This window comes from Penicillium expansum, assembly GCF_000769745.1.
Source record: "Penicillium expansum strain MD-8 chromosome Unknown contig48, whole genome shotgun sequence".
Lineage (NCBI taxonomy): Eukaryota > Fungi > Ascomycota > Eurotiomycetes > Eurotiales > Aspergillaceae > Penicillium > Penicillium expansum.
In genome coordinates, this window is record NW_015971175.1 from 233,771 (window position 1) to 255,516 (window position 21,746).

Sequence of the window (21,746 nt, forward strand, 5' to 3'; positions counted from 1 at the left end):
TTATAAGGGATCTTCGCACCCCGGGTTTCCGTGGTGGCTTCGACGACCAAGGGGCTGTCGGAGCTAGTGGTTCGTCAAGGGCATACGGCAGGATTCCGTTGATCACCGAAATGGTTGACGTCAGGGAGATGGGATAGCCGACTGTTGGAGACTATTTGATTGCTGCTTGTGTCGCGATTGTTGCTCGGGTGGTTCGCTTTGGTTTTCGAGAAAAATTCGTGAACAATCGATGAGTTTCCCCCTTTGTTTTTCTGCCTTTCTTCAAACCTTCCAAGGTTCAATGACGGCCTTCCGGGACCGGCTGCATCTGGATGAGTCATCATTTATGCACACCTGGGCATGGATAACCCCAAGGATTCCTCCATTGCATGATCTATGCAGCAAAATGACAGCATTGTACTTCTACATTGATTTAACTTTGAAATACTTTCTATAGATCATGTAGTTTACATTGCAATATATCTGATACAGTGAATGCAACTATGAATATGGTTAAAACGCTGGAAGGGAATATCTCAATGCATGATATCTACATAATATGCGATGTGTTCAGGGGAATATCCAATTAATCGTGTACCAAAAAGTCGAAAGAAAATCTAGGAATGCTTAGATGCGTCATAGTAAAGGTCAAGTAGACATCCGGCAGACCAGGATTGGGTGGGTGCCTATATATTTTTCGGTTAGTATCTTATCCACAGTGAGATATATATTATAACGAAAGCAACTCACGGAATCATCGCAATACCCTCCGTTCTTGTTCGTCAATTCTGCTAGACCCTTCCAGGGGCTCTCCCGCAATGCCTTTTTGCAACCATCAAGTCGTCGGGTGACTTGCTGGAAGCATTCAGTCCGTTCCTCGGGCGTCTTTCGGCGCAGGAGATCGAAATGCAACAGAGCACGGAGGAAATAACCACGTTGCCAGACCCACTCCGGACCCTGGTGGTAATTGCGACCCTTGGCAGTCGCAAAGTCATCAGAGTCATCGGAGTTGATGTAGAATGGACGGTAGTTGAGATCGGATGGGTCTAGTGTCGCCATGCCCACAGGGCCCACAATTGCGGAGTCGGCAATCGACAGAGCCACCAGAGCCTTTGCAGGCGTGAATAGCTCCGGGGCGACTGACATTGCGATGGGGAAGTTGGCACGGAGCTGGTAGTCTTCGTAGGGCTTGCCAGACTTGTACAAATCCTTGTAGATTCCTCGGCGGTTGACGATTTTCGCGTCCACGTCGTACTGGCTATCCTCGCTGGGATCGAGGGGAACAAAGTAGCACCGCTCGAAGTTGTCCTTGATTTTGCCGGCCCATTCGGCAAAAGTAATCTTCTTGCCATCGCCAATATCAACACCCTCATGGGGATACGCCTTGGATTCGTGGAGACGTGCCGCCCACGCCAGAGCGCTGTAGGCGAGACCGGTAATCTCAATAGCAGCGCCATCGCGGGGTGTTCCAGGGAAGCCTTTGTTTCCAGCCTTAGTGCTTTCTCCCATTTTGTCTTGCCAAGTACCACAGTTATCCTGGTTGCCTCCGAAAATTAGGCCCGTTTCCCAGTCAACCTTCACGTCGATCTGGAAACCCTCGGGCTTCATTTGACGATCAAGATCGGGACCTGCGTTGTATTCTTTGAAAGACATACCAGAAGCATGCCTTTGAAACACTTCCTGGACGCATTCGAGAAGAGTCGGGGACTGAGAGTATGCCCGAGAATCATCGAAGGGGAACCAAGTATCGTCATAAGGCAAAAATCGTCTTGGAACCTTCTCTTGCAAGATATCGATGCCGTTGGGCGCCATTTCAATGAAGTCCTGGATAGATTGCATGAAGAACCAGACGGAGTCCCGAGAATTGTATCTTGGCAACTTCCCGCTACTCAGCAGATTGGGAATCATGCCATGCTTGAGCACACTTGCAAAAGCGATAATATGCTCCTTAGCATCATCAAAGCGCTGAGTGCAAAGGAACAAGCCACGGATAGAGATGAAGATATCTCTTCCCCAGCATCTTGTCCAGTCAACTGCAAAATGAGGCAGTCCGGCTGCAAGACTGGGGACCATCTTGGTGGGCCACAATGATGCGGATTTGACATAACCAGTTTGCTGAACGCTGACCATAGCCAATTGATGAATGAATTCCTGGCCGTGCCGCACATTGTCTCCAAGGAGATGAATGCCTCTCTTCCACGCAGCATTGTATGCAACCTGCAGAATGATAGCGAAATACCTTGGGAAAAGGAAGTTGGGCAAGTTGCGGACAGCATCGAACTTTTCAAGAAGCCATGCGGCAGGCTTTTTCAAGGCCACATATCCTTCCTTGGAAGCCGCCTTCTCCAGGCGACCAATGATGTAATCCAAAGCCCACTGACCCTCTCGCAAGTGATCGCAGAGTGGGTGGCCAAGTTGGTTATACTTGATGATATCCTCAAGGATACTCCACCAGCCCTGAAGACCAGCATAGACCATAGGACCGTGCTTTGGAATGCTGTAAATGCCATCCTGACCGTCGCTAGAGTCTCTCTCTTCCGCTTCGCAGCGATACAGCACAAAGTTCAGATCAATCAAGCTGAGCTCAGAGAATGCGTCATCCGCGCCATTGGCGAGGTTGTTTTCAAGCCCATCGGCATGGTCTGCGCCGGGAATCCATGTCTCAAAAAGAGCAATAGACCCAGGAACAAGAGACTTTAACACGGAGATTTTGACTTCCTTGTCGTTTTGCTCGATCTTGGTGCCTTCTACGTCACGGGTATGGCTGGGAAGGCCTTTCAAGTACTTCTCATCGGCTAGGACTTTCGCCTTGGCTTCATCGCTGGCATCAACCTCAAGCTGCCACGATCCGATATGCTTGGCACTGGTACCGGCAATATGAGTGGGGGCAAGAATCGCGCCAGTCTCATTGCCGGGGAATGCGGTATGTGCAACCAAGAAGATACCTTTTCTAGTCTTGGGGTGGACTCTGTGGACAGTGATGAACTCACCATCGTGATGGATGTGGGTTTCGTCATAGCCTTCAACTCCCATCATTGTGTGAAGCTCATTCAGAAGCTTCTTGACGCCACCAATCCCACCCTCTCCAGATCCAACGACCAGACTCTCGGAATCAGAGGAGTGGGAGACGTATTGTCGAGTCTCGTGAACGAGATCGATGAGTTTGGGATAAACCTCATCGTAGCCCATCACACTTCCAGTCGCAGAGGCACACATTGCCACAAGGGCAGCATTTGGAAGAGTGTCCCTGGCATCGCGCTTCTGAGCAGGTAGTTCATTGTCATGGGTACAGTCCATGAACAAGGCCGGCACTGGACAGGGCCGAATATGAGTGATATTTTCGTCAGTCTTGCCAGACCTAGCTGATGCAATGGCATGACTACTGCCAGCAGAAGGTAAATCCATCTCGAAACTACCGATCGGCTGACCACCATGACGGTGCACTAGGCGACTCAGCTCTTCTGTGCTCCAAGCCTGCATGGCCTCGCGAATCAGAGCATTGATGCCCAAGCGTTTGACGAAGACATAGTCAGCCTCTTCCGAGCCCGTGAAGAGTTCCGCAAACACAGTCAAGTCGGGCCGAACTTTGCGAGCTTCATCCAGCAGATATTCTGCAACCACTAGTGGCGTCGAATGGCAATTATCAATGCGGAAGCCACCGAAGTACTTGGCCATAAGGCGGGTATACTGCGTCATAAAGTCCCAGAGGAACGGACTGTCTTCGGGGGAGGATCCGTATCGAAGCTTTACGCAATCACCCCACACAATAACTTCGCGGCGTAGGTAGGCCCTGGAATCGGGGCCGGCATTATCTTTCATGGCATCAGCATTCCAGATCCAACCATTATTGACCAAAGCCAGGGCTTTGGGGTTGTGCTTCTTCGTGACATCATTGAGAGGAAGGCGAGTAAAGTAAGTCTCGATCAATGGGTTTTCCTTGGTGACAGGACCCATTTTAGGACCATGGTCCTCAACTCTGAGATACTTGATGCGATTGAACAGTTGATCCATAATAGCGTCAACGTCTGCATCATACTCCTTGTAGAATGGCAAGTTGGCTTCATCGAGGAGCTGGGTCAAGGAAGCTTCAACCTCGGCGAGGTTGGTATGTCCCTCATCGTAATCCCCAAAAAGGACATTCAAAGCAACTGCTCCAAACTTTGGGTCTACAGCCCGACCAAACCGTCCGAGAACCTGCTTGACGGATGGGATTCCAATCGAGCGGAGAACATTAGCTTGTTGCGTGAGCGACCAGCCTTTAAACTGCTGCATCTCTTCCCGTTCGACGAGGGCAGGATCGATGTTTGCATTTATCCACTCATCCAAAATCTTCTTGACGTTGCTCTTTACGTCGAGAACATAAAACTCCCATAGACGGATACCATCAATGGCTTCCTTGCGTGCCGCATTCATGACGGTCACCAGATCTTCCTCGGTTTTGAATTCCGTCGGAAGACCGACATCTTGGAGGCTATCACCGAATTTTAAAAGCGCCGAGTCCAGCTCGAGAGCTGCCTCCAGCCATGGCGCGGTCTCCACGCTGTATCCAGACTCGGGATGCTCCTCCAGCCACTTGCTATTATGAGCTGTGTGATTCCAGACCACATCAGTCAACGTGAGAAGGCCATAATCTTTCTCCATATTCGCGACTAATGAGGCGATATCATCTTCTCCATTAGGGAAAAACTCGCTGTCGAACGCCAATTGATCAAAAATACTGTAGGGCGAGTTGGACGCGCCACGCTGCATGAGAGGTGTGAAATGAACCATGTTGTAGTTCCGCTGACCAATTCCTCGAAGGTGTCTGTCCCAGTCTGTGGGATATTGGCCCATGAACTTTGAGATCACCGAAAAAATAGAGAGTGCATTGAGCGGCAAGTCTTTCTCCTGAAGGGTAAGTTTGGGCGACACATCAATGTAGTGAACAGGTGTCTGAGTCGGGTTTGGAGCGGACACCTCCTCGACTGAGAACTCTGGTAGCGGAGAAAATGTGGTGTAGAAAGCAAACGCTCCGGCGAATGTAACGGGGATATCGATCTGAATGTTCTCATTGAAGTTGGGTTGCAGTCTACTTCTGTTCAGTAACCGCCAGTCTCAATCTAGATAGCATATAAGAACTGGGAGGATCTACCTGAACTCCCGGAATGAGTAACGTTCAAAGGGCTTTCCCTCCTCGGGAATATTCACCCAGAGACTACCTTGTCGGCAAATGGAGCTCGTTCCCTCGATGATGAATCGAAGCACGTATCCAGATTTTGGCGGCGGGGCCAGGTAAATGTATCCACCGGGTACGTCTGGAGAACCATCATCCTTCAATGGAAGCAAGTAGACCTGACGTGGGGAGGCCATTGCGATGGGTCGATAACGATTGGATGAATCCGGATCTAAACCAACGGATCGTGGGTGTACAAAAGAATCTAGAACAATTCACCCTACTTTCACTGCGATAGTGAAGAGAACAGAGAGGTGAGACAAGGGGGAATATTTAAAGAAAAAAAAATTGAATTGAAAAGCAGGGAAGGAGAAGTCGGGGATAGAGGACCCAGCGTTCCCCTCATATGTTCCTGGAGAAAGCCCAGACCGCGCGGGGAATGACATCATCGATTTTCCTTGGTATTTTGAGCTGTCAACACATCAACACATCTACTTTGTACACACCTACGTCGACGTACATCCAACGGAGCTGGATCATGCATGAATCGAACAGTCTTAGATTCAAATCAAATGTCTAGAATATAATCCGCATGCAGTTCATTAATACAGGTCATGAAAGTCTATACAATGTCCAATGCCCAATCCCAGCCCTAATTATAATCGTGCAGCAATGAACCGAGCGCCATTATCCTCGCCATTGGAAATTTTTGATGCAGAAATCGGGGTTCGGGCCTGAGGGGGGCTATAACGGAACCAAACGTTCTGATAAGTAACACAAACATAGAAGCAAAGGACACTAGAAGGGACTTTTTTTTACCGCTCAATGTAAGAAGGAATCTCCTCGACCTTCATGGTTCCCTCCAAAACACCTGTGAAACGTTAGCTTGGGTCGAGTGGTCACACGGGAGAGGACAGGAGAGAAATCTTACGGAAAACAGCAGTGAACAGAGGGAACTCATGCTCCATGCCCTGGTTCTTCAGGAAGCTGTTGACTTCCACAGCAGTCAGGGTACCCTGCAACTTCTGACCGTTGAGCTCAGTCCTCTCGATCTCCTCGATAGGTTGGTTGCGCTCAACGCTGTACTTTGCACACCGGAAGTTACGACCACCGCTGGAGCTGGTGATCAAGTCTGCCACACCGGCACTCTCATCGGTAAAGGTGCGGTTGTCAATTGTGGCGCTGAAGAACGTGTCTCCGAACTTGACCATCTCCATCAAGCCCACGCGCATAATAGCAGCCTTAGCGTTATCACCCCATCCCATTCCGACAACCCAGCCAGCGGCCAGAGCAACAACGTTCTTAAGAGCACCACTGATAGACACACCGGCAACATCGTTGACAACACGCACGTGGAAGTAATGGCGGTGGAAGAGGGTCTTCAGCACGGCATGGTCGACGGGAGGGTATTCTGAGGGCAGGGCCTGCAATTTGACCTCCGAGATTTGACCCGAGGTGTCCTTGTGCTGGAACTCCACCAAGTTGGTTGTGGAGGAAGAAGGCGATCGCTGGGGAGTGGGCACCTGGGAGTCCATGTGTGGGGGATCATAGGCGACGCTGGTCTCGGACCACTTCTCTTGGGCGACCTCATTGGCGATGTTTGCGCCAGACAGGGCACCACAATAGATGCCAAGGATTCTGCCAATGGTCTCGGAAAAGAGGTGAATACCTGTTCCGTTGACGTCCACGCCCTTAATGCAGGAGATACCACGTGCGTAGGGGAGGATCTTGCCCTTGATTTGTTCGCAGGTCTTAATGATGAATTGATGAGGCAGGTTGAAGATGAGAAGTGTGCTGTCCTTCACCGCATCCTCCAGGGACGGGTTGGCGTGCAGGTTGACTGGCAACTGGATTCCAGGGAGGTACTTGACATTCTCATGGACATTGTTAATCACCTCGGTCAATTTTTGAGGCCCAGTGTTTGAAGCATTGTAGTTTTTAGAAGTCTTCGGAACCTCAACATTCTCCTCGAATACCCACATCTCCACTTTCTCCTCAAAGAGATCAGGGTTGCTGGCCGCATTTTCGGCAACGATCTTGGCGATGGCGCAGCCCCTATCGAGTAAACACAATTAGCACAAATCCAGAGTCCTGCTAGGGGCTGATCTTTTACCAATTACCGGAGCCCACCACCGTGATCTTGTGCTTGCGCTGATAAGGAGCGATAGAACCCATGATGTTTGCAGAAGACACGATTGATCTGCGGGAAAGAGGTCCGGAGGAGGTGGGTTTAAAAGGTAATGAAGAAATCGGTGGGGGCAAGGGTGGAATTATGAATCGGGTCTGGAACCGGGTGGCTGGCCGGGCGAGTGACCGAGGTCGAAATGCGGTATAGGTGTGAGGAACGCAGATCCGACGTAGGTTGAGACGTATATCCATACAAGTTATCGTGTTGGGGCCCCCAATGATTTTCGGCCTTTTCGGGTTTGCCTTCTGACCACGATTTCTGATGTCACCGGAGAGGCAATTTAGCACACGAGAACTTTGATAACGTCAGTCAAAGCGGACTTTTGATTTTCTTTTTTTTCTTTTTCTTTTTCTTCTTTTTTGCCTTTTTGACACACGCATGGACTAATTGTAATTGATCGGAAGAGCCAAACAACGTTGAGTTCCTGGAAAAAACAGTGGGGAGAGTGGATTCAGGCGGTGAACAATTGTAGTCGGGGCTTCGCTTTTCCCGTCGCAATTTCGTCTTTTCGTTGCTCCCCACTGTAGATCTCACATGCCAACATGGTAAGCGCAATTATCACTTATCTTGTTCCACTTTCAGCCGGTTAATTATCGTTTTATCTTCACAGGCTCCCATCCGCAAATCAACAACGAAAACTGCCTCGGGCAGAGGCGTGATAGCCAAACCCAGTGTCTTCGGTGACGAATTTCGCACGAGCAAGAGGGATAAACGTCAGATCAAGCATGCTGCCCTCGTGTCTAAAATTGAGAAAAATTCTCAGAAGACTCCCAAGCGTCGACGAGCATCAAAAAAACTTGTCGCCAACCTCGAATCTTTGGCCGATGCCTTGCCCGAGGCTGAAGAATCCAACGATGCCGCCAGTCAGGTGAATGTGATCAAACAGAAGACTTTGAGACACAAGCCGGGTGCCTTGAAGCGCCGGGAAAAACTCGAGAAATTGGAGCGAGACCGCTTCAACAAGAACCTGACCGAGATGTCCAACATCACATCAGCCCCGGTTACCAACAATGGCGAGGCGAGCACCGAGTCGAACCCGACGGCCGGTCGGTGGTCGGCTCTCCGTAACTTCATTTCACAGACGATGGAGCAACAGCCTGTGTTCAAGGCGAATAAATAAAGGGTGGCCAGAATGAAAATAAAGATTTCTCAGTCGGTGACCGAGCCACCACTGTGGTTGCTGTTAGCCGTGAACATTTGTCTGACAACTGAATTCCGGCAACAACGTGGAAAAAATGCACCCAGAGACTATCCTCAAATTTGAGTTTAGGCGAACAAATTGGAGTGCACGCGCTCAACCAAAGCACGATCGAACCACTTGCTTCTATTGGATCTGGACGGTGAATTCTACACCCGATTCCAAGCAGGTCTTGCGATTCAAGTATCCCTCTATTCCTGGGGTATAAAACGCCTTCCGGGGCCACGGACGCCATCGAATAGCCCTCAACATTAGAAACCAATAACCAAATACCCATCGTTATCATGAAAGAGCTGCATATATCTTACTTTTTTACTCTATTTCTGCCCGCAGGAATCAAACCTGGATTTACAACAACTTAAATAATGAAAGCTGGGTTTCTAGCCAGCTTATGTTCTCAAGCACATTCCCGCATACTTCCAATCCTGGCCGCTCAACCCTTTCCGGGAGATCAAAAGTCCCATCAAGTCCCATCGGGTTCCATACCTGTGTAGATATGTAGAGATGAGGACCTTTGTCTCCTCGGAATGATTGGTGAAACTCAGACTCCTACACATGTGACGTCGCCCTCCACATATCGAACTAGAGGGATTCGACATTGGGATCATTGTTGACGGCATACTGCTGTCTGGCCTTGAGTTGTGTTAGTGGTCCAGCCTCGTGCAATTGCCAAATCGGTAATGGGTTGATAGCGCTTTCGATTTTGTTGGTGTGAGCTGTAACTGCTCATTTGCCACCACATGACTGCATCCCCATGGGCCATATTTGAAACTATTGGAGGATAACACCAGGAGTTGCTATGTATGAACCATTTTCTAAGGGCCCGTGGTAATCTCTCACCGAATATTGGACACGACACTTGTTGGATATTAGTTCCCTATGTTAATATGGAGAATTATAGATCTAGTTCCCCAAATATAGCTCTCGATCTTCTTTAATTGTATCATCAACATAAACTACTACATCAGTTGAATTTACCCGTGAATAGCCGGACCACCTGTTCATCGGCCAGATGACTCATCAGATAAGATCACCTGCGGGGAAAGCTATCCGGTATCTGATCCATCGCTCTCCAATCCCCCGAGATCCTTCCTTTACTTTGTAACTGCAGGGCTCTTTATCCGCCTCTCATAAACCCCTTGTGACTTACTGGCGCCCAGCAATGCTGTGGCGGCATTTCCAGCGTCGCCTCCCGGCCACCTTGGCTCGTCGTGGCATTCTCCGGTGTCGGCTTCCCCAATTATATAGCGGGTCAGCACGCCAACTGTCTAGCTCCTCCACCACATTTCCGACATGGTCGCAATTCAATCGGTCAGAATTCACAAGTCAACCGTTTACCGGTAGCTATGAAACAGGAGGTCCTACTCGCGGCCCATTGGGATCAACACCGGCCTTTGGCGCCCCCCGCATCACACCGAAAGTCTTAAAGCAATATCTCGATCAATATGTCGTCGGTCAGGATCGTGCAAAGAAAGTGCTCAGTGTCGCCGTGTACAATCACTACCAGCGCGTGCAAGAGTTAGTGCGCCGGGAGGAAGAAGCAGCCGAGGCTCTCGCGAAGCGCCAGCGGAGGGAAGCACTTGAGATTCATCCCTTAGACGGTATATTACCTATTGATTTTGGATGCATCGCTCATTTTCTGATTTATTCTTCCATACAGCAGATGATATTACAGGCGCACAGAAGTCTGCCAGCATACCTCAACCCCCCAAATCCCGCTCAAACACCCCATTGGAGCAAGCAGATTTCGCCGATACGTCGCCGCTACACCTTGAAAAGTCCAATATTTTGTTACTTGGTCCGTCCGGTGTAGGAAAGACACTTATGGCGAAAACTCTTGCTCGGGTTCTTTCTGTGCCTTTCAGTATTTCCGACTGCACGGTGTTCACCCAAGCCGGTTACATTGGAGAGGACGCGGAAGTGTGTGTTCACCGACTTTTGGCAGCTGCAGACTACAACGTGGAGCAGGCAGAGCGTGGAATTATTGTCCTTGACGAGGTGGACAAGATCGCAGCTGCGAAGGTTAGTCATGGCAAAGATGTCGGTGGTGAAGGAGTACAGCAGGCGCTTCTCAAGATCATTGAAGGCACAACCGTGCAGGTCCAGGCCAAGCCAGAGAAGAATCCCCGCGCAACTAGTGCCCCGAATAGCTTTCCCTCCAACAGTCCCTTGGGAAATGGGTCATTCCATCCCAACAACCCTAACCCAGCCGCGAAGGGAGAAGTGTACAATGTGCGCACTGACAATATTTTGTTCGTGTTCTCTGGCGCCTTCGTTGGATTACACAAGGCTATCATGGATCGAATATCCCGTGGATCAATAGGCTTTGGTCAGCCAGTTCGGCCCGCCTCAAACAGTAGTGATTTCCCTGGCTCGCCAAATATCTCCGCCAACCAGCCACTTCCAATCCTCCCAGGGTCTGAAGAAGAAGCGCTGTATAAGAAGCACCTCCCCTTCTTCTCCTCTGCCTCGCCAGCCGGTTCTGGTGCCGAGCCAACCTATTTCAACGCACTCGACCTCTTAACACCCTCAGATCTGCAAAGTTACGGCTTCATCCCTGAGTTAATCGGCAGGATTCCCGTCACCGCTGCTCTCTCTGCACTGTCTCAACCCTTACTTATGCGCATCCTAACCGAACCCCGCAACTCCCTTCTAGCCCAATACACAACCCTATTCTCCCTCTCGGGTATCGAGCTGCGCTTTACCACACCGGCACTCCACAAAATCGCCGGCAATGCCTTCACAATGGGCACCGGCGCACGTGCGCTGCGAACTGAGATGGAGACCATCCTCAGTGACGCCATGTTCGAAGCTCCCGGCTCGAGCGTGAAATTTGTCCTCGTGACCCAGGCTGTGGCTGAGCGCAAGGAACAACCCATCTACCTTGCTCGTGGACAGGGCGGGCGTTTCCATGCTATGATTTCCGCCGAGGAAAGCCAATGGGAAGCAAAGACTCGCGGGGAAAAGAAAGACCAGGATCAAAAGACTAAGACGCAAGACGATCAGGATGGCTCCAATGCGTCGAACTTCGAGGAGTACCAGAATCGAGCGACTGGTTAAGTGTAAATAACTTGTATGCTTTCATCTCATATTTTTTATCTTTCTAGGTGTTGTTCTTTGTCATAGTTGCATTGGCGGCAATTAGCGTGCAGTTTAACGAACTATACTTTTGGAAATTCCGAATGTTCGTATGATAGGTCTTCCATTACTGATCAGAAATTGGATCTCAATTTTAATGCGATTGGACGAAACTAGTATATGTGACTACGAGTCTCCAAGGTAAACTTTCATAGAATTTGGATTCATTTCATGGCCTCGTAGATTTCTAGGCATAACATGTACAAGAGCAAACTAATGGGGTATCATAAAAGACTGTGCAGGAAGAGGAAGGGGAATATGAGGACAGGGATGACCTACTATGGTCGGAACTTTGCAAAGATCACTTGTATGGAGCAGGGTACTTGTTCGTGCCATTACCGTTGGGACTGCCCGTGAAGGTAGACTGAATAGCGGCGTTGGAGTTGTGAGATGTCCAATTAGGCGTCTGGGGTGTGGCCACGGCCAACGGGGTAGCTACTTGGCTAGTACCAGAAGGGCGTGCCTTGGAAACACCCGACAGGTAGGCCATGAGGCCCACCGAGTCTATTCTGAACCGCTTGAAGAAATGGCCGAAACCAGTTCGCATGACAGTCATATGGCCCCATTCGTCCCACCGTGGCCCAGTGGAAGGACCGAGAGACGTGACAGCGACGAAATTCCGGAAACGTGGTATGTTAATCAATGACCACCCTGCGAAGAATTCGATCAGATGATCTGCGTCGCGTTCAACTTTGTCCTTGATTTCGAGGGCATGGTGCTCTGTGCGAGTACCGTATTCATCAAGAGAGGGTGCGATGACGTTGCTTTTTGAGTTGGGGTGTAGACTAGCCTTGTCGAACAAGTCCACGCGAGGGTCCGTGACGTTGTTCTTGATGATTAACGTGTAGATGAGCAGTAGGCTATATTCAACTTCGTTAGAAGCTTGATCCAAATTGTGGTAAAGAGGTATGACTTACATTTCATGATCTTGCGAGTAATTTTCATCACCTAGTCTCCTTTCAATCCATTCAAGTATCCCGGGGGGAAACATCAACGTCCACGATTTGCGTTTGTGTTTGTTTGCGCTCCGAATCCATTGGAGAGTGACTGCCACTCCTCTGAGGTCTGCCAACATGTCTTCGGTGAGAAGTATGACGCCACCATATGGAAAGACGCGTAGATGGTGGTCACTGGGTGAACAATAACGGGGATCAACTAGTTCGAGTGGTCTTTGAATGCGAACAATCCAGAAATTGAACGAACTGAAAGGAAGCACAGAATTGAGTGGAGGACGTAAGGTATCATATCCAGCGAATGATTCGTGAAACTGCTCTCGGTTAGTTGTTTGACAATTTTCAACCTGTGAATATTGATAACATACTATGGCCACGCCCTGTCTGCTGTTCTGCACAAATTTTGCCCAATCTTTGGGGCTATCGCCTGTGAAAACAATCTTCTCATGGTGACTCAAGAGTAGCTGCAGAAACTGCAGTTCCTGTTTTATTTCGTCGTTGTCTTTGGGAAAGTGCAAATAGAAAATACCCGCCTTCGATGATTTCCCGCCTTCCTCAATTGTCGCAAGCTCTTCCACCTCGATTTTGCGGGCTCTCATGATCTCTTCAGCCGCTCGGCCCAATTGAGCTGCTTGGACCGCGATGTTCTCTTGTGGGTGGGCGTTAGCGGAATTTGAATTATTCTTGAGTTCACTTGCGGGTGGGAAGATTTGGGCTCGCACTGGGGTTGGCGCCTCTCGCGATTGCAAGGATCCACCAATCCCCATATCATGCTGGAAGTTCGACCGTCTTAAAGGGCCGTCAGCCTCTAGCCCATCATCTGCACTAGGAGGCTCGACTCGCAGTGAAAGCGATTTATCTGGCAAAAAGCCATGTGGTTGTCCACTAGAGCTTAGAACTTCGATCGGTGCGAGCATAGTACGAGCAGCAATGAGTAGTGGAATGCCGGGTGGCACTTCATTCTTGGGACGTGGAAATCTGAATTCCTGTGACCCACGTGACCAAGCAACCCAGGCAAGGTTTATTGACCCCATAGGATAGTGAATGGCGATGAGGTCGTCCTTTCGGAGATCCTCTGCCAGATGAAACAGGTTTTCGTTGGTGTCGCTGAAGCCCTCGACCCAGCCGGTACTCAGCACAGAATTTGTCTCCTATACCCAATGTTAGCATTCTATAAGAGATAAATCTACGGACCTGGTACTCACACTAGATTGGCACAATTTCTCGTACTCTCTGACTGTGCACAGGTGCTTAAACCAAACCTCAACTTGGCCTGTTCTCGGGTTCTTAGCGAGGATCAGAGATGATTGGACATCCGAACGGATGCCGCATAATCTGAAAGCACCGAGGGGTCTCTTGCCAGGTCCGATAAACATATGGACGAGAATCTCTCCCAGGGCTTTATTGCAAAAGTATCTACTAATCCTGATGCAACCGGGCGCCCAGCTATCACGCACCGGCATTCTGGCAATTTGGGCCGCGATGGAAAGACTAGGTGGAGCAGATGCTCCGGCTCTAGGTTCGGTGGGAGCAAATGACTGAGCATTGGCTATTGGGTTCCCATTCAACCCGATTGAGTCTGAAGATCGTGACGCAATCCGAGAATAGGTTGGGGATGGGCTACGAGGCGCATAATAATCACCCATATCACGCAAAGAAGACCTTGATAGTCGACCGGGGGGCGGTGACCTTCGAGAGGGGGGTGACCGTGGCCGACGAGAGGGTGACCGCCGATATGGTGGTGACCGTCGGTTTGGTGATGACCGTCGGGTTGGTGATGATCGACGAGATAGCTCTGACGGTCGGTAGGTATCGGCTACCATTGTGTTGTTAGACTGTCTGGTTGAGTCTGGTTTATAGCTGTCCCAGCCTCGGACTGTCCCGCGGCTGTCCTGAGAGTCTCGATTCTCAGTACGCCTCTCGAAATTGGCCATTGCACGGGGCCTAGTTGGAATGGCTGGTGACTGGGTAGTAAGGCTATAACCGGGGAGTCTAGCAGGTTGAATTGAAGTAGCCTCCGCACGGGCTCCTGGAAGAACGAGCGAAGTAAAACCCGAAATAGTAGAGGCCGAGAGACTGGTAGGTCTGTCAATATTGGCATGTGATGGGGGGCGGGGATAAGGAGCTGCCGAGGGTGCAGTGAGGGCAGATGTTGACAGCCCAACAGGATTCGTCAAAGGAGCCTCACCTGGCGGCGAGAAAGTAGAGACAATAGTATCTACAGAATCGGCAAGCCGAGTGAGGTTGGCCTGTGAAATGGGCTTTAATTGTGTAGCTGGTGAGATAATAAAAGTAGTAGAATTTACATGGCCAACGGGTTCCTCTGGATTCGACGGTGCACTGGGGTCAGACAACACAGCCGACGAGGAAACTAACACAGTGGAGCCTAAGTTCGAAGAGCGAGGCACTGAAGGAGCCATGACTGATGAGGGTGCGAGAGCAACAGATTTCTCCGGCTGATTTGCAGCTTCATCGTTTATTGGACCAGTATGTTGTTTTGGTGGACCGGTGAAGCTCATTGAATTCTCAGAAGCGGGTTGATTTTGGGCTTCCGGGGACTTGGGACTTGTTACAGATGAGCCCACGATTGAGGTGGTGATGCCGATGTTCATCCTTGGTGCGAATTCAGACGGTTTCCTCAGCTCCATCTGTGACAAATCCGGTGCTCGTTCATTCAATTTGTGATCACGGTATGCGCGCTGGGCCCCCGGGCCCGTACCAAAAGAAGACAATGTTGGCTTTGCTGCTGGTGGAGGGCTTAACTGGCGTGCCGAGGGTTTTTGCTTAGCGGTAGGTTTCTTCGCGAGCTGGGAAAGTCGTGAGTTTGGAAGCTTGTTTGGGGTTGTTTTTGTTTGTGCAATCAAGGTTGTTGATCCTATAGACTCGTTCCGATTCGTTTGCGCACTGGAGGTAACTGATCTCGGAGGTGCTCTTTGTTGCAGCGATTGGCGAGGCACCACATTTTCTGATGGCGGTAGGGTTTCAGCTGGAATGAATAAGGCCGAAGCGTTGGAATCCACGGATAGGCGACTGGGAGCTCTGTTTGGTGCAATGTCTGCTTCGGGCTCACGGGCATCTGTGATATCAAGATTGGCCAGTCGAGATGATTCAGCTCGAGGGAGGCATTTCTGTCGTGCCCTTTGCTCTCGTTTCCGCCTTCGGGCTTCTTTTCGCTTCTTTGTCTTCTTCTCCAACATTGCCATACGCTTTTCCCATGACTTGAGATTGAAGGGAGTCACTCTGCCCTCCGCGATCTGCTTTTTTTTCTCCTCCCAGCCATCTAGTGTCTCTTCCGAAGTAAACATTTCCTTCGGCTCCCAACTGCACCTGTCCATGCTGTACCCGGCCCACTCGACCAGATACTGAGTGACAAAGTTACCTTCATCATCCTCAGAATCTGGCTCAACGTAGAACCTCCGTTCCGCATGGATGTCATTCACGAAGTACTCCGCTTCCGCTTCACTTGCTGCCGTAGATGCCAGAGAATCGGCATCACCGATTCCACTTCGGTCAGCGGCATTGCTAATTTCAGAATCAGATGTCATTGTGGTCGCCTGGCAACTGAATCAGCAAATACTTCATTGTTTAGCGTCCAATGCCCCGTGCCCAAGGTACAAGCAAGACAGTGCTCGGGTTGGAAGTTTGAATTTCGGGGGTTCGGGGCTTCGGGAGATCAAAATAGAGCGAATACATACTGTATTTCATCTTGAATATGATAAGAGACTAAAGCGAACAAAAAGCATGCGGATAATAGCAAAAGCAAAGCGAGCAAGAACAAGACCAAGAAAGTCAATGGTTACTGCCCATTGATAAAAGATACCGCCCGCGCGTCAAACGCCAATCCACGTGATCCGCACGCTAAGCCACAATGGGTGGGCACGATTAAGGAGAGACACTCGGCCCAGGTATCACTGACTATCCCCTGCTGATTCTCTATTACTTCCCGTGTGTGTGTGCTCCCCTGGTTTTCTTTCTGCCTGCTGCGAGCTCAGTACTGACGTATCTGACTTTCGCCCTCTCAAGTATCCCAGTACACCCCTCAGTCTTCACTTCCCCGCCACGTTCACCTGTACTTCGATACCACCTTTCGAGCTTTACTAGCTCGATCACATTCAAAATGGCCAACGACGAATATGACGTGAGTTGATTTGGGACGACGAGCTCCTCCAGGTCTCAGAAATATATGCTGATGATGATATTCCCCCAGTTTCTCTTCAAAGGTACCGTCGCCACCTTATGCTGATGCCCGCCCATTTTACCCACCACCCCCCTTGTGCCCCTTCCCAAATGATCTCGAGGCTGACCGCGGAGGTATTATGGAGTGAATAGTGGTGCTTATTGGAGACTCTGGTGTTGGTAAATCCAACCTCTTGAGTCGTTTCACCCGCAACGAATTCAACCTGGACTCGAAGTCAACGATCGGTGTGGAGTTCGCGACCCGGTCCATTCAAGTCGACTCGAAGACAATCAAGGCACAAATTTGGGATACCGCTGGTCAGGAGCGCTACCGTGCGATTACTTCTGCCTACTACCGTGGCGCTGTCGGCGCCCTCCTCGTTTACGATATTAGCAAGCACCAGACCTACGAGAATGTTAACCGGTGGTTGAAGGAGCTACGGGATCACGCCGATTCGAACATCGTCATCATGCTCGTTGGTAACAAGAGCGATTTGCGCCACCTGCGTGCGGTCCCCACAGAGGAGGCCAAGCAGTTTGCCAGTGCGTTTTCCAACTATCAGTTTCATTGTGTGGCGCTGACATTCAATAGGCGAGAACAACCTTTCATTCATCGAGACTTCCGCGCTTGATGCCAGCAATGTCGAGCTGGCTTTCCAGAACATCCTTACAGGTTGGTCGTTGATTCCTTGGAATTTGGTATGGAATACTAATTTCGATAGAAATCTACCGCATTGTCTCCAGCAAGGCTCTCGACAACGGAGAGGGTGGCCAGCAGGTCCTCGACCGCCGTCCCGTTATCGACCCCAGCAAGCAAGACAGCGAGCAGAAGCCGGGCTGCTGCTAAATTACCCTTCGCAAGGACGATGCAAGGACGATGCACCGACTGCCACGACTCTTCTTTTGTGATGTGACATGGAGATGGTCTTGATCTGTGTTGGAGTCTGAAATTCAACGGCTACAAAGATGATACACAGGCAGGATCTGTTAGAGAAAACACACGGGAAGATAGGGGTCTACTTTACCGGAATTGATCTTACCGGCTGCCGGATTCCCCTTCTTCAGTCCTTTTTTTTTGTTCGTTTTTCCCGTGGTCCTCAACGAAATTGATCCCCTTTTTTTTCTGCTCGCCGACTGGTGTGCTTGATATGTTTCTACGATGGTGAACACAGCTTGGTTGGGCGTCTAACATTGCGGCTGCGTGAATTTTGTATGAAAATTCTCAAATTCGTATATTCATTCCACCCATTTCAGTAGAAGTGTACAGTGCTGTAGTCATGGAATTCCAACAAGGAGTAGTGTTAATGCCTCATGTCATTGAAGACAGGGCCCACGTGCTCCACAGGGCAATTTATTTCTCGGGGCCAGCCTTTTCCAAATAGCCCCGTTTTAATAATTAGCGCCTGTGTTCGGACAGCACTTGCTACAATATAGGAGAGTAGATCCTTATGTGTGATTGACAGTGCCAACAGGGGCTCATATATTTCAAAGATGTGCGTGGGTTCATATGGAGATTTACCCACGCTATGTGTCGTATGTTGTAGGAACTATGTATTTTTTTTGTCACCTTTTCTATGATCAAGCAAGGGTGGAGCCCATGTGAAACTGCAAAGAGAAAAACCATACGGAGTACTTCGTACACATGTCTGTATTATTTCGATAAATTCAAAAGGCCAACAAGAACAAATCTAGTCTAGGACAATGCCCATCTCACGACTAGCCACTGCAGATCGAAATTCTCCAACCTCGAGCCCACGTTCATTCATGACATATTCCAGCGTGTCACCAAATGTTTCACCGTTGTTGCGGAACCATTCCCCTAGAGACCATACGTACTCCTCTACCTGTTCCTTCAGCAAAGCATGGTCGCGCAACCATAATATCTGACCAGGATCGAGCTTCAGCATGTCCTGCATAATGTAATAATGTGGGATCTCGTCACCCCAACCTTCATACCCGGGGTCATGGGAGAGGTCATTGCGAAACCGAGACCGGAATTTGGCTGGCGACTCGGCATAATTGCTCGGGTGCGCTGTATGGAAGTATTGTTGAATCGAGGCCTCGGGGCCCTTCTGAAGCAAGGAGTGGTCATGTGAAGACAGAGAAACAGTTGAAGACGAAGGATAATTAAGGTGTATATTGAACGAGAGTTGCTGGCTGCTGTCTGGATAACGCTTGCGGAATTTGCGTTGAATGGTCCCATTACTAGGACATATGTGATTTTGGACAATATCACCCATGACGAGGCGCAAATCCTCAATCTCGGCCAGCTCTTGGGTGGACCAATTGTGGAGCAACTGAGCGCGCTCTAACACCACATGGCGAAGACTACGAGAATGGCGATCATAAACACCAGAATGAAATGCACTGTGGTACAGCCAGAGCCGGTAGACTGCGCGGCGCAGCCGTAATCGCTCTTCGTCGGTGAGCGAGCGACGATTTTCAAAGTCTATCTTCCACTTCTTAAACGGGTAGATCGTCTCCCATTTTCGTGCCACTAGACCGAGCTGGATAACTTGTTTGAGAAGGGGACCAGACATAGGTGCATGTCGGATAAGATGAGCAGGCTGACTCTCGTTTTGCGTCACCACTTGGATGATATCGTCAAGGGGACCGAATTCAGTCTCCGCGACACTGGCTAGGATATGCAGTTTGCTTGTTGAGTTGAGGACGCGGTGCAGTCGACGGCAAATGACTGATAAATTCAAGACATCGGAAACTGAGTTGCACGAGCGAAATATATGGAGCAGAAGCTCCGTTGCAAGCTGATCAATTCGCATGATGGAAATATCTATGTTGTTGCTGTAAAGAATAACACCATTAGAATGACTCATAGAGTGTCAATGAGTGACGACTTACCTGATGAGAGGTTATTTGTATCAAGTAATTCAAAAGAAAAAAAACGGTTGGTTTTCGACGATTTATGTATGAATCAAGTTGGAAAGTGTTGTCACGAATTGAAGTAATCAACACCCGTGAACTTGTCGCGCGTACGGTGGACCTATTGGATATAGACCCCGCCGTTGGGGCTGATAGAAGCAAGAGACATCGTGGGATCAAGAGTAAACATATTGGAAGGGCAACCTCCTTGTAGCCATATAGGGCTAGCCAACAAAAATGATGCCATTATAGATGGTGTCAGGAGGTAAAGGCAGACTGGGTTGGGGCGATGGCGTCGAGGGCTTTATATGGCGCTTAGCTAATGTTGCCCCTTGCATCCGCGGGGTCCAACCACTCTAAAGACAAAGCTCTCCAGATGGAAATGAAACAGGCAAAGGCAAGGAACAGATAGAAATAATCAACTTTTGAAATTAACCAGGATGAGATTTTGCCCCGACGCCTTAACAGACCATGATGAAAGCGTCGCATCAAATATACACATGTAGTCGAAACATCATCCCGAGGGATATCAAGTCTAGAAATAGTACGACGAAACAAAAAAAACGTAAACCCTCTATGCAAACAGCTTCCTTGTGTCCAATGCATCCACCTTCCGCACGGAGTTCTCGGACAGTCCCAGATCGGAGCGCTTGGCCACCCGATCAGTCTGGCCGTCTCGGCGCTGGGAGTAACGGCCAGCCTTGCCCTGTCGGATGTCGCTACGGACTTGGTTGGGGCTGACGTATTCCTTGTTCTCATAGATGACGGGTCCACCGAAGCTGCCTTCGAGAATGACAATGGGGGTCAGAACGAAGCGGGGGCCAATCTCGACCAGAGAAACCTCGGGCAGGGCGTTGTCTTTGCCCTTTGGTACGGGCTTGATAGTCTCCTCGCCCTCGCCCTCCTTCTTCTTGCCAGGCTCAGACTCGCGAATCTCATAGACGCGAATCCAGATCTTGCCGTCCACTCCAAAGATACCAATGATGCGGTCGACGAATGGCTTCATGCCTCTGACACCACGCTTGGGCACACAGAAAACTCCGCGCAGCATCTCCCGAACAAGCGCACGGTATTCACTACCAGGAGCGCCCATATCTGGGCCTTGCTCGTCGAAGGAGCGATCGAACACGACCAAGCCGCGGCCGCCCTTCAAGCAATTCCCTGCGAATCCAGCGCCGAGCTCGCCCATTGTGTGCAGGTTGTTGAGGTGGAACTTAATAGTAGGACCATTAGGAGGGCGTGAAAGCCAGAGATAAAGATCCTGGCCGTTCTTCTTGGCCTCGAGGAAGAAGATAACGTTGCAGGAATGCAGGTCGGCAAGAGAGTTTAGGAGGAGGTTGTATCCGGCGGCCTTCTTTTTCGTGTCAAGCTTAGTCTCTTTGTAGGTATGGGGCAGGAGGCCACAAATATCGGACATCAGGTGTCGGTGGCTAGAGAAAAGTAAAATGTCAGATCAGTAAACCCATTCAGCAGATCTCCAGGCGCAATATTCATACCGGTAGGAAGCACCTCTGGAGGTCAAGATAAGTACTCGGGTCTTGGGCATGAATCCAGAAGCAAGCTGCTTCTTCACAACCTCAGCCGCCTCGCCATCGTCGGACTCTTCCTCTTCGCTATCGGTGGTGTCGTCTTCCGCATTGAGGAGCTCCTCCATCTCCATATCCTCGTCGGACATATCCTCGGTGGGCTGTCTAGCCGCCTTCTTTGAAACACTCTTGTAAACTGATGCCATGGTGACTGTTGATTGTGTCAAAATGGAATTGAAATTAATCGTGCAAAAGAAGGCCGAGATCAAAAAGTTGACGGCAGAATATTTTTTGTTTTCCACCGCCCTGAACCTTGCTGTGTCACGTGATATGTGGGCTACCATTGTATTTGCCGATACATACCGCCCAATTTTCCTGCCAAAGCTTCCAGTTTGTTAGTGTCTTACTCTGTACGGAGTACACGATCTTGCTTCACTAGTCTTGTTTTATAAAATGTGACGTACTAGTATATAGTACTTCATACGTTTTACCTTGCGATTTATCTGCCTAACGTCACCCTAAGATATTAGGCTGAAGTCCACTGCACCAAAAAAGT

General features: G+C 49.7%; 8 protein-coding genes across 8 annotated transcripts; 3 read left to right on the forward strand and 5 right to left on the reverse strand.

Annotated features, from left to right (window-relative positions):
- Positions 1-596: 596 nt before the first annotated feature.
- PEX2_018170 (putative glycogen debranching enzyme Gdb1) lies at positions 597-5,328 on the reverse strand (the record flags this gene model as incomplete). Its single annotated transcript, XM_016739092.1, has 3 exons — positions 597-665; positions 730-5,047; positions 5,111-5,328. 3 exons carry the CDS (start codon positions 5,326-5,328, stop codon positions 597-599), a joined length of 4,605 nt encoding a protein of 1,534 aa, XP_016602979.1.
- A 618-nt stretch (positions 5,329-5,946) lies between these two features.
- PEX2_018180 (glycerol-3-phosphate dehydrogenase family protein) lies at positions 5,947-7,306 on the reverse strand (the record flags this gene model as incomplete). The annotated part of the gene is made up of 3 exons (XM_016739093.1): positions 5,947-6,002; positions 6,063-7,186; positions 7,245-7,306. 3 exons carry the CDS (start codon positions 7,304-7,306, stop codon positions 5,947-5,949), a joined length of 1,242 nt encoding a protein of 413 aa, XP_016602980.1.
- Positions 7,307-7,861: 555 nt separating this feature from the next.
- Positions 7,862-8,439, forward strand: PEX2_018190 (FAM207/SLX9 family protein; the record flags this gene model as incomplete). The annotated part of the gene is made up of 2 exons (XM_016739094.1): positions 7,862-7,864; positions 7,930-8,439. 2 exons carry the CDS (start codon positions 7,862-7,864, stop codon positions 8,437-8,439), a joined length of 513 nt encoding a protein of 170 aa, XP_016602981.1.
- A 1,240-nt stretch (positions 8,440-9,679) lies between these two features.
- On the forward strand, positions 9,680-11,577 carry PEX2_018200 (putative ATP-dependent Clp protease; the record flags this gene model as incomplete). Its single annotated transcript, XM_016739095.1, has 2 exons — positions 9,680-10,118; positions 10,178-11,577. The coding sequence occupies 2 exons, from the start codon at positions 9,680-9,682 to the stop codon at positions 11,575-11,577; spliced, it is 1,839 nt and encodes a 612-aa protein (XP_016602982.1).
- Positions 11,578-11,956: 379 nt separating this feature from the next.
- PEX2_018210 (uncharacterized protein) lies at positions 11,957-16,153 on the reverse strand (the record flags this gene model as incomplete). Its single annotated transcript, XM_016739096.1, has 4 exons — positions 11,957-12,515; positions 12,573-12,922; positions 12,977-13,759; positions 13,814-16,153. The coding sequence occupies 4 exons, from the start codon at positions 16,151-16,153 to the stop codon at positions 11,957-11,959; spliced, it is 4,032 nt and encodes a 1,343-aa protein (XP_016602983.1).
- Positions 16,154-16,725: 572 nt separating this feature from the next.
- Positions 16,726-17,631, forward strand: PEX2_018220 (Rab family GTPase; the record flags this gene model as incomplete). Its single annotated transcript, XM_016739097.1, has 5 exons — positions 16,726-16,746; positions 16,816-16,828; positions 16,938-17,327; positions 17,377-17,457; positions 17,507-17,631. 5 exons carry the CDS (start codon positions 16,726-16,728, stop codon positions 17,629-17,631), a joined length of 630 nt encoding a protein of 209 aa, XP_016602984.1.
- Positions 17,632-18,472: 841 nt separating this feature from the next.
- On the reverse strand, positions 18,473-19,564 carry PEX2_018230 (F-box protein; the record flags this gene model as incomplete). The annotated part of the gene is made up of 1 exon (XM_016739098.1): positions 18,473-19,564. One exon carries the CDS (start codon positions 19,562-19,564, stop codon positions 18,473-18,475), a length of 1,092 nt encoding a protein of 363 aa, XP_016602985.1.
- Positions 19,565-20,238: 674 nt separating this feature from the next.
- Positions 20,239-21,396, reverse strand: PEX2_018240 (ribosome biogenesis protein BRX1; the record flags this gene model as incomplete). The annotated part of the gene is made up of 2 exons (XM_016739099.1): positions 20,239-21,094; positions 21,161-21,396. 2 exons carry the CDS (start codon positions 21,394-21,396, stop codon positions 20,239-20,241), a joined length of 1,092 nt encoding a protein of 363 aa, XP_016602986.1.
- Positions 21,397-21,746: the final 350 nt, after the last annotated feature.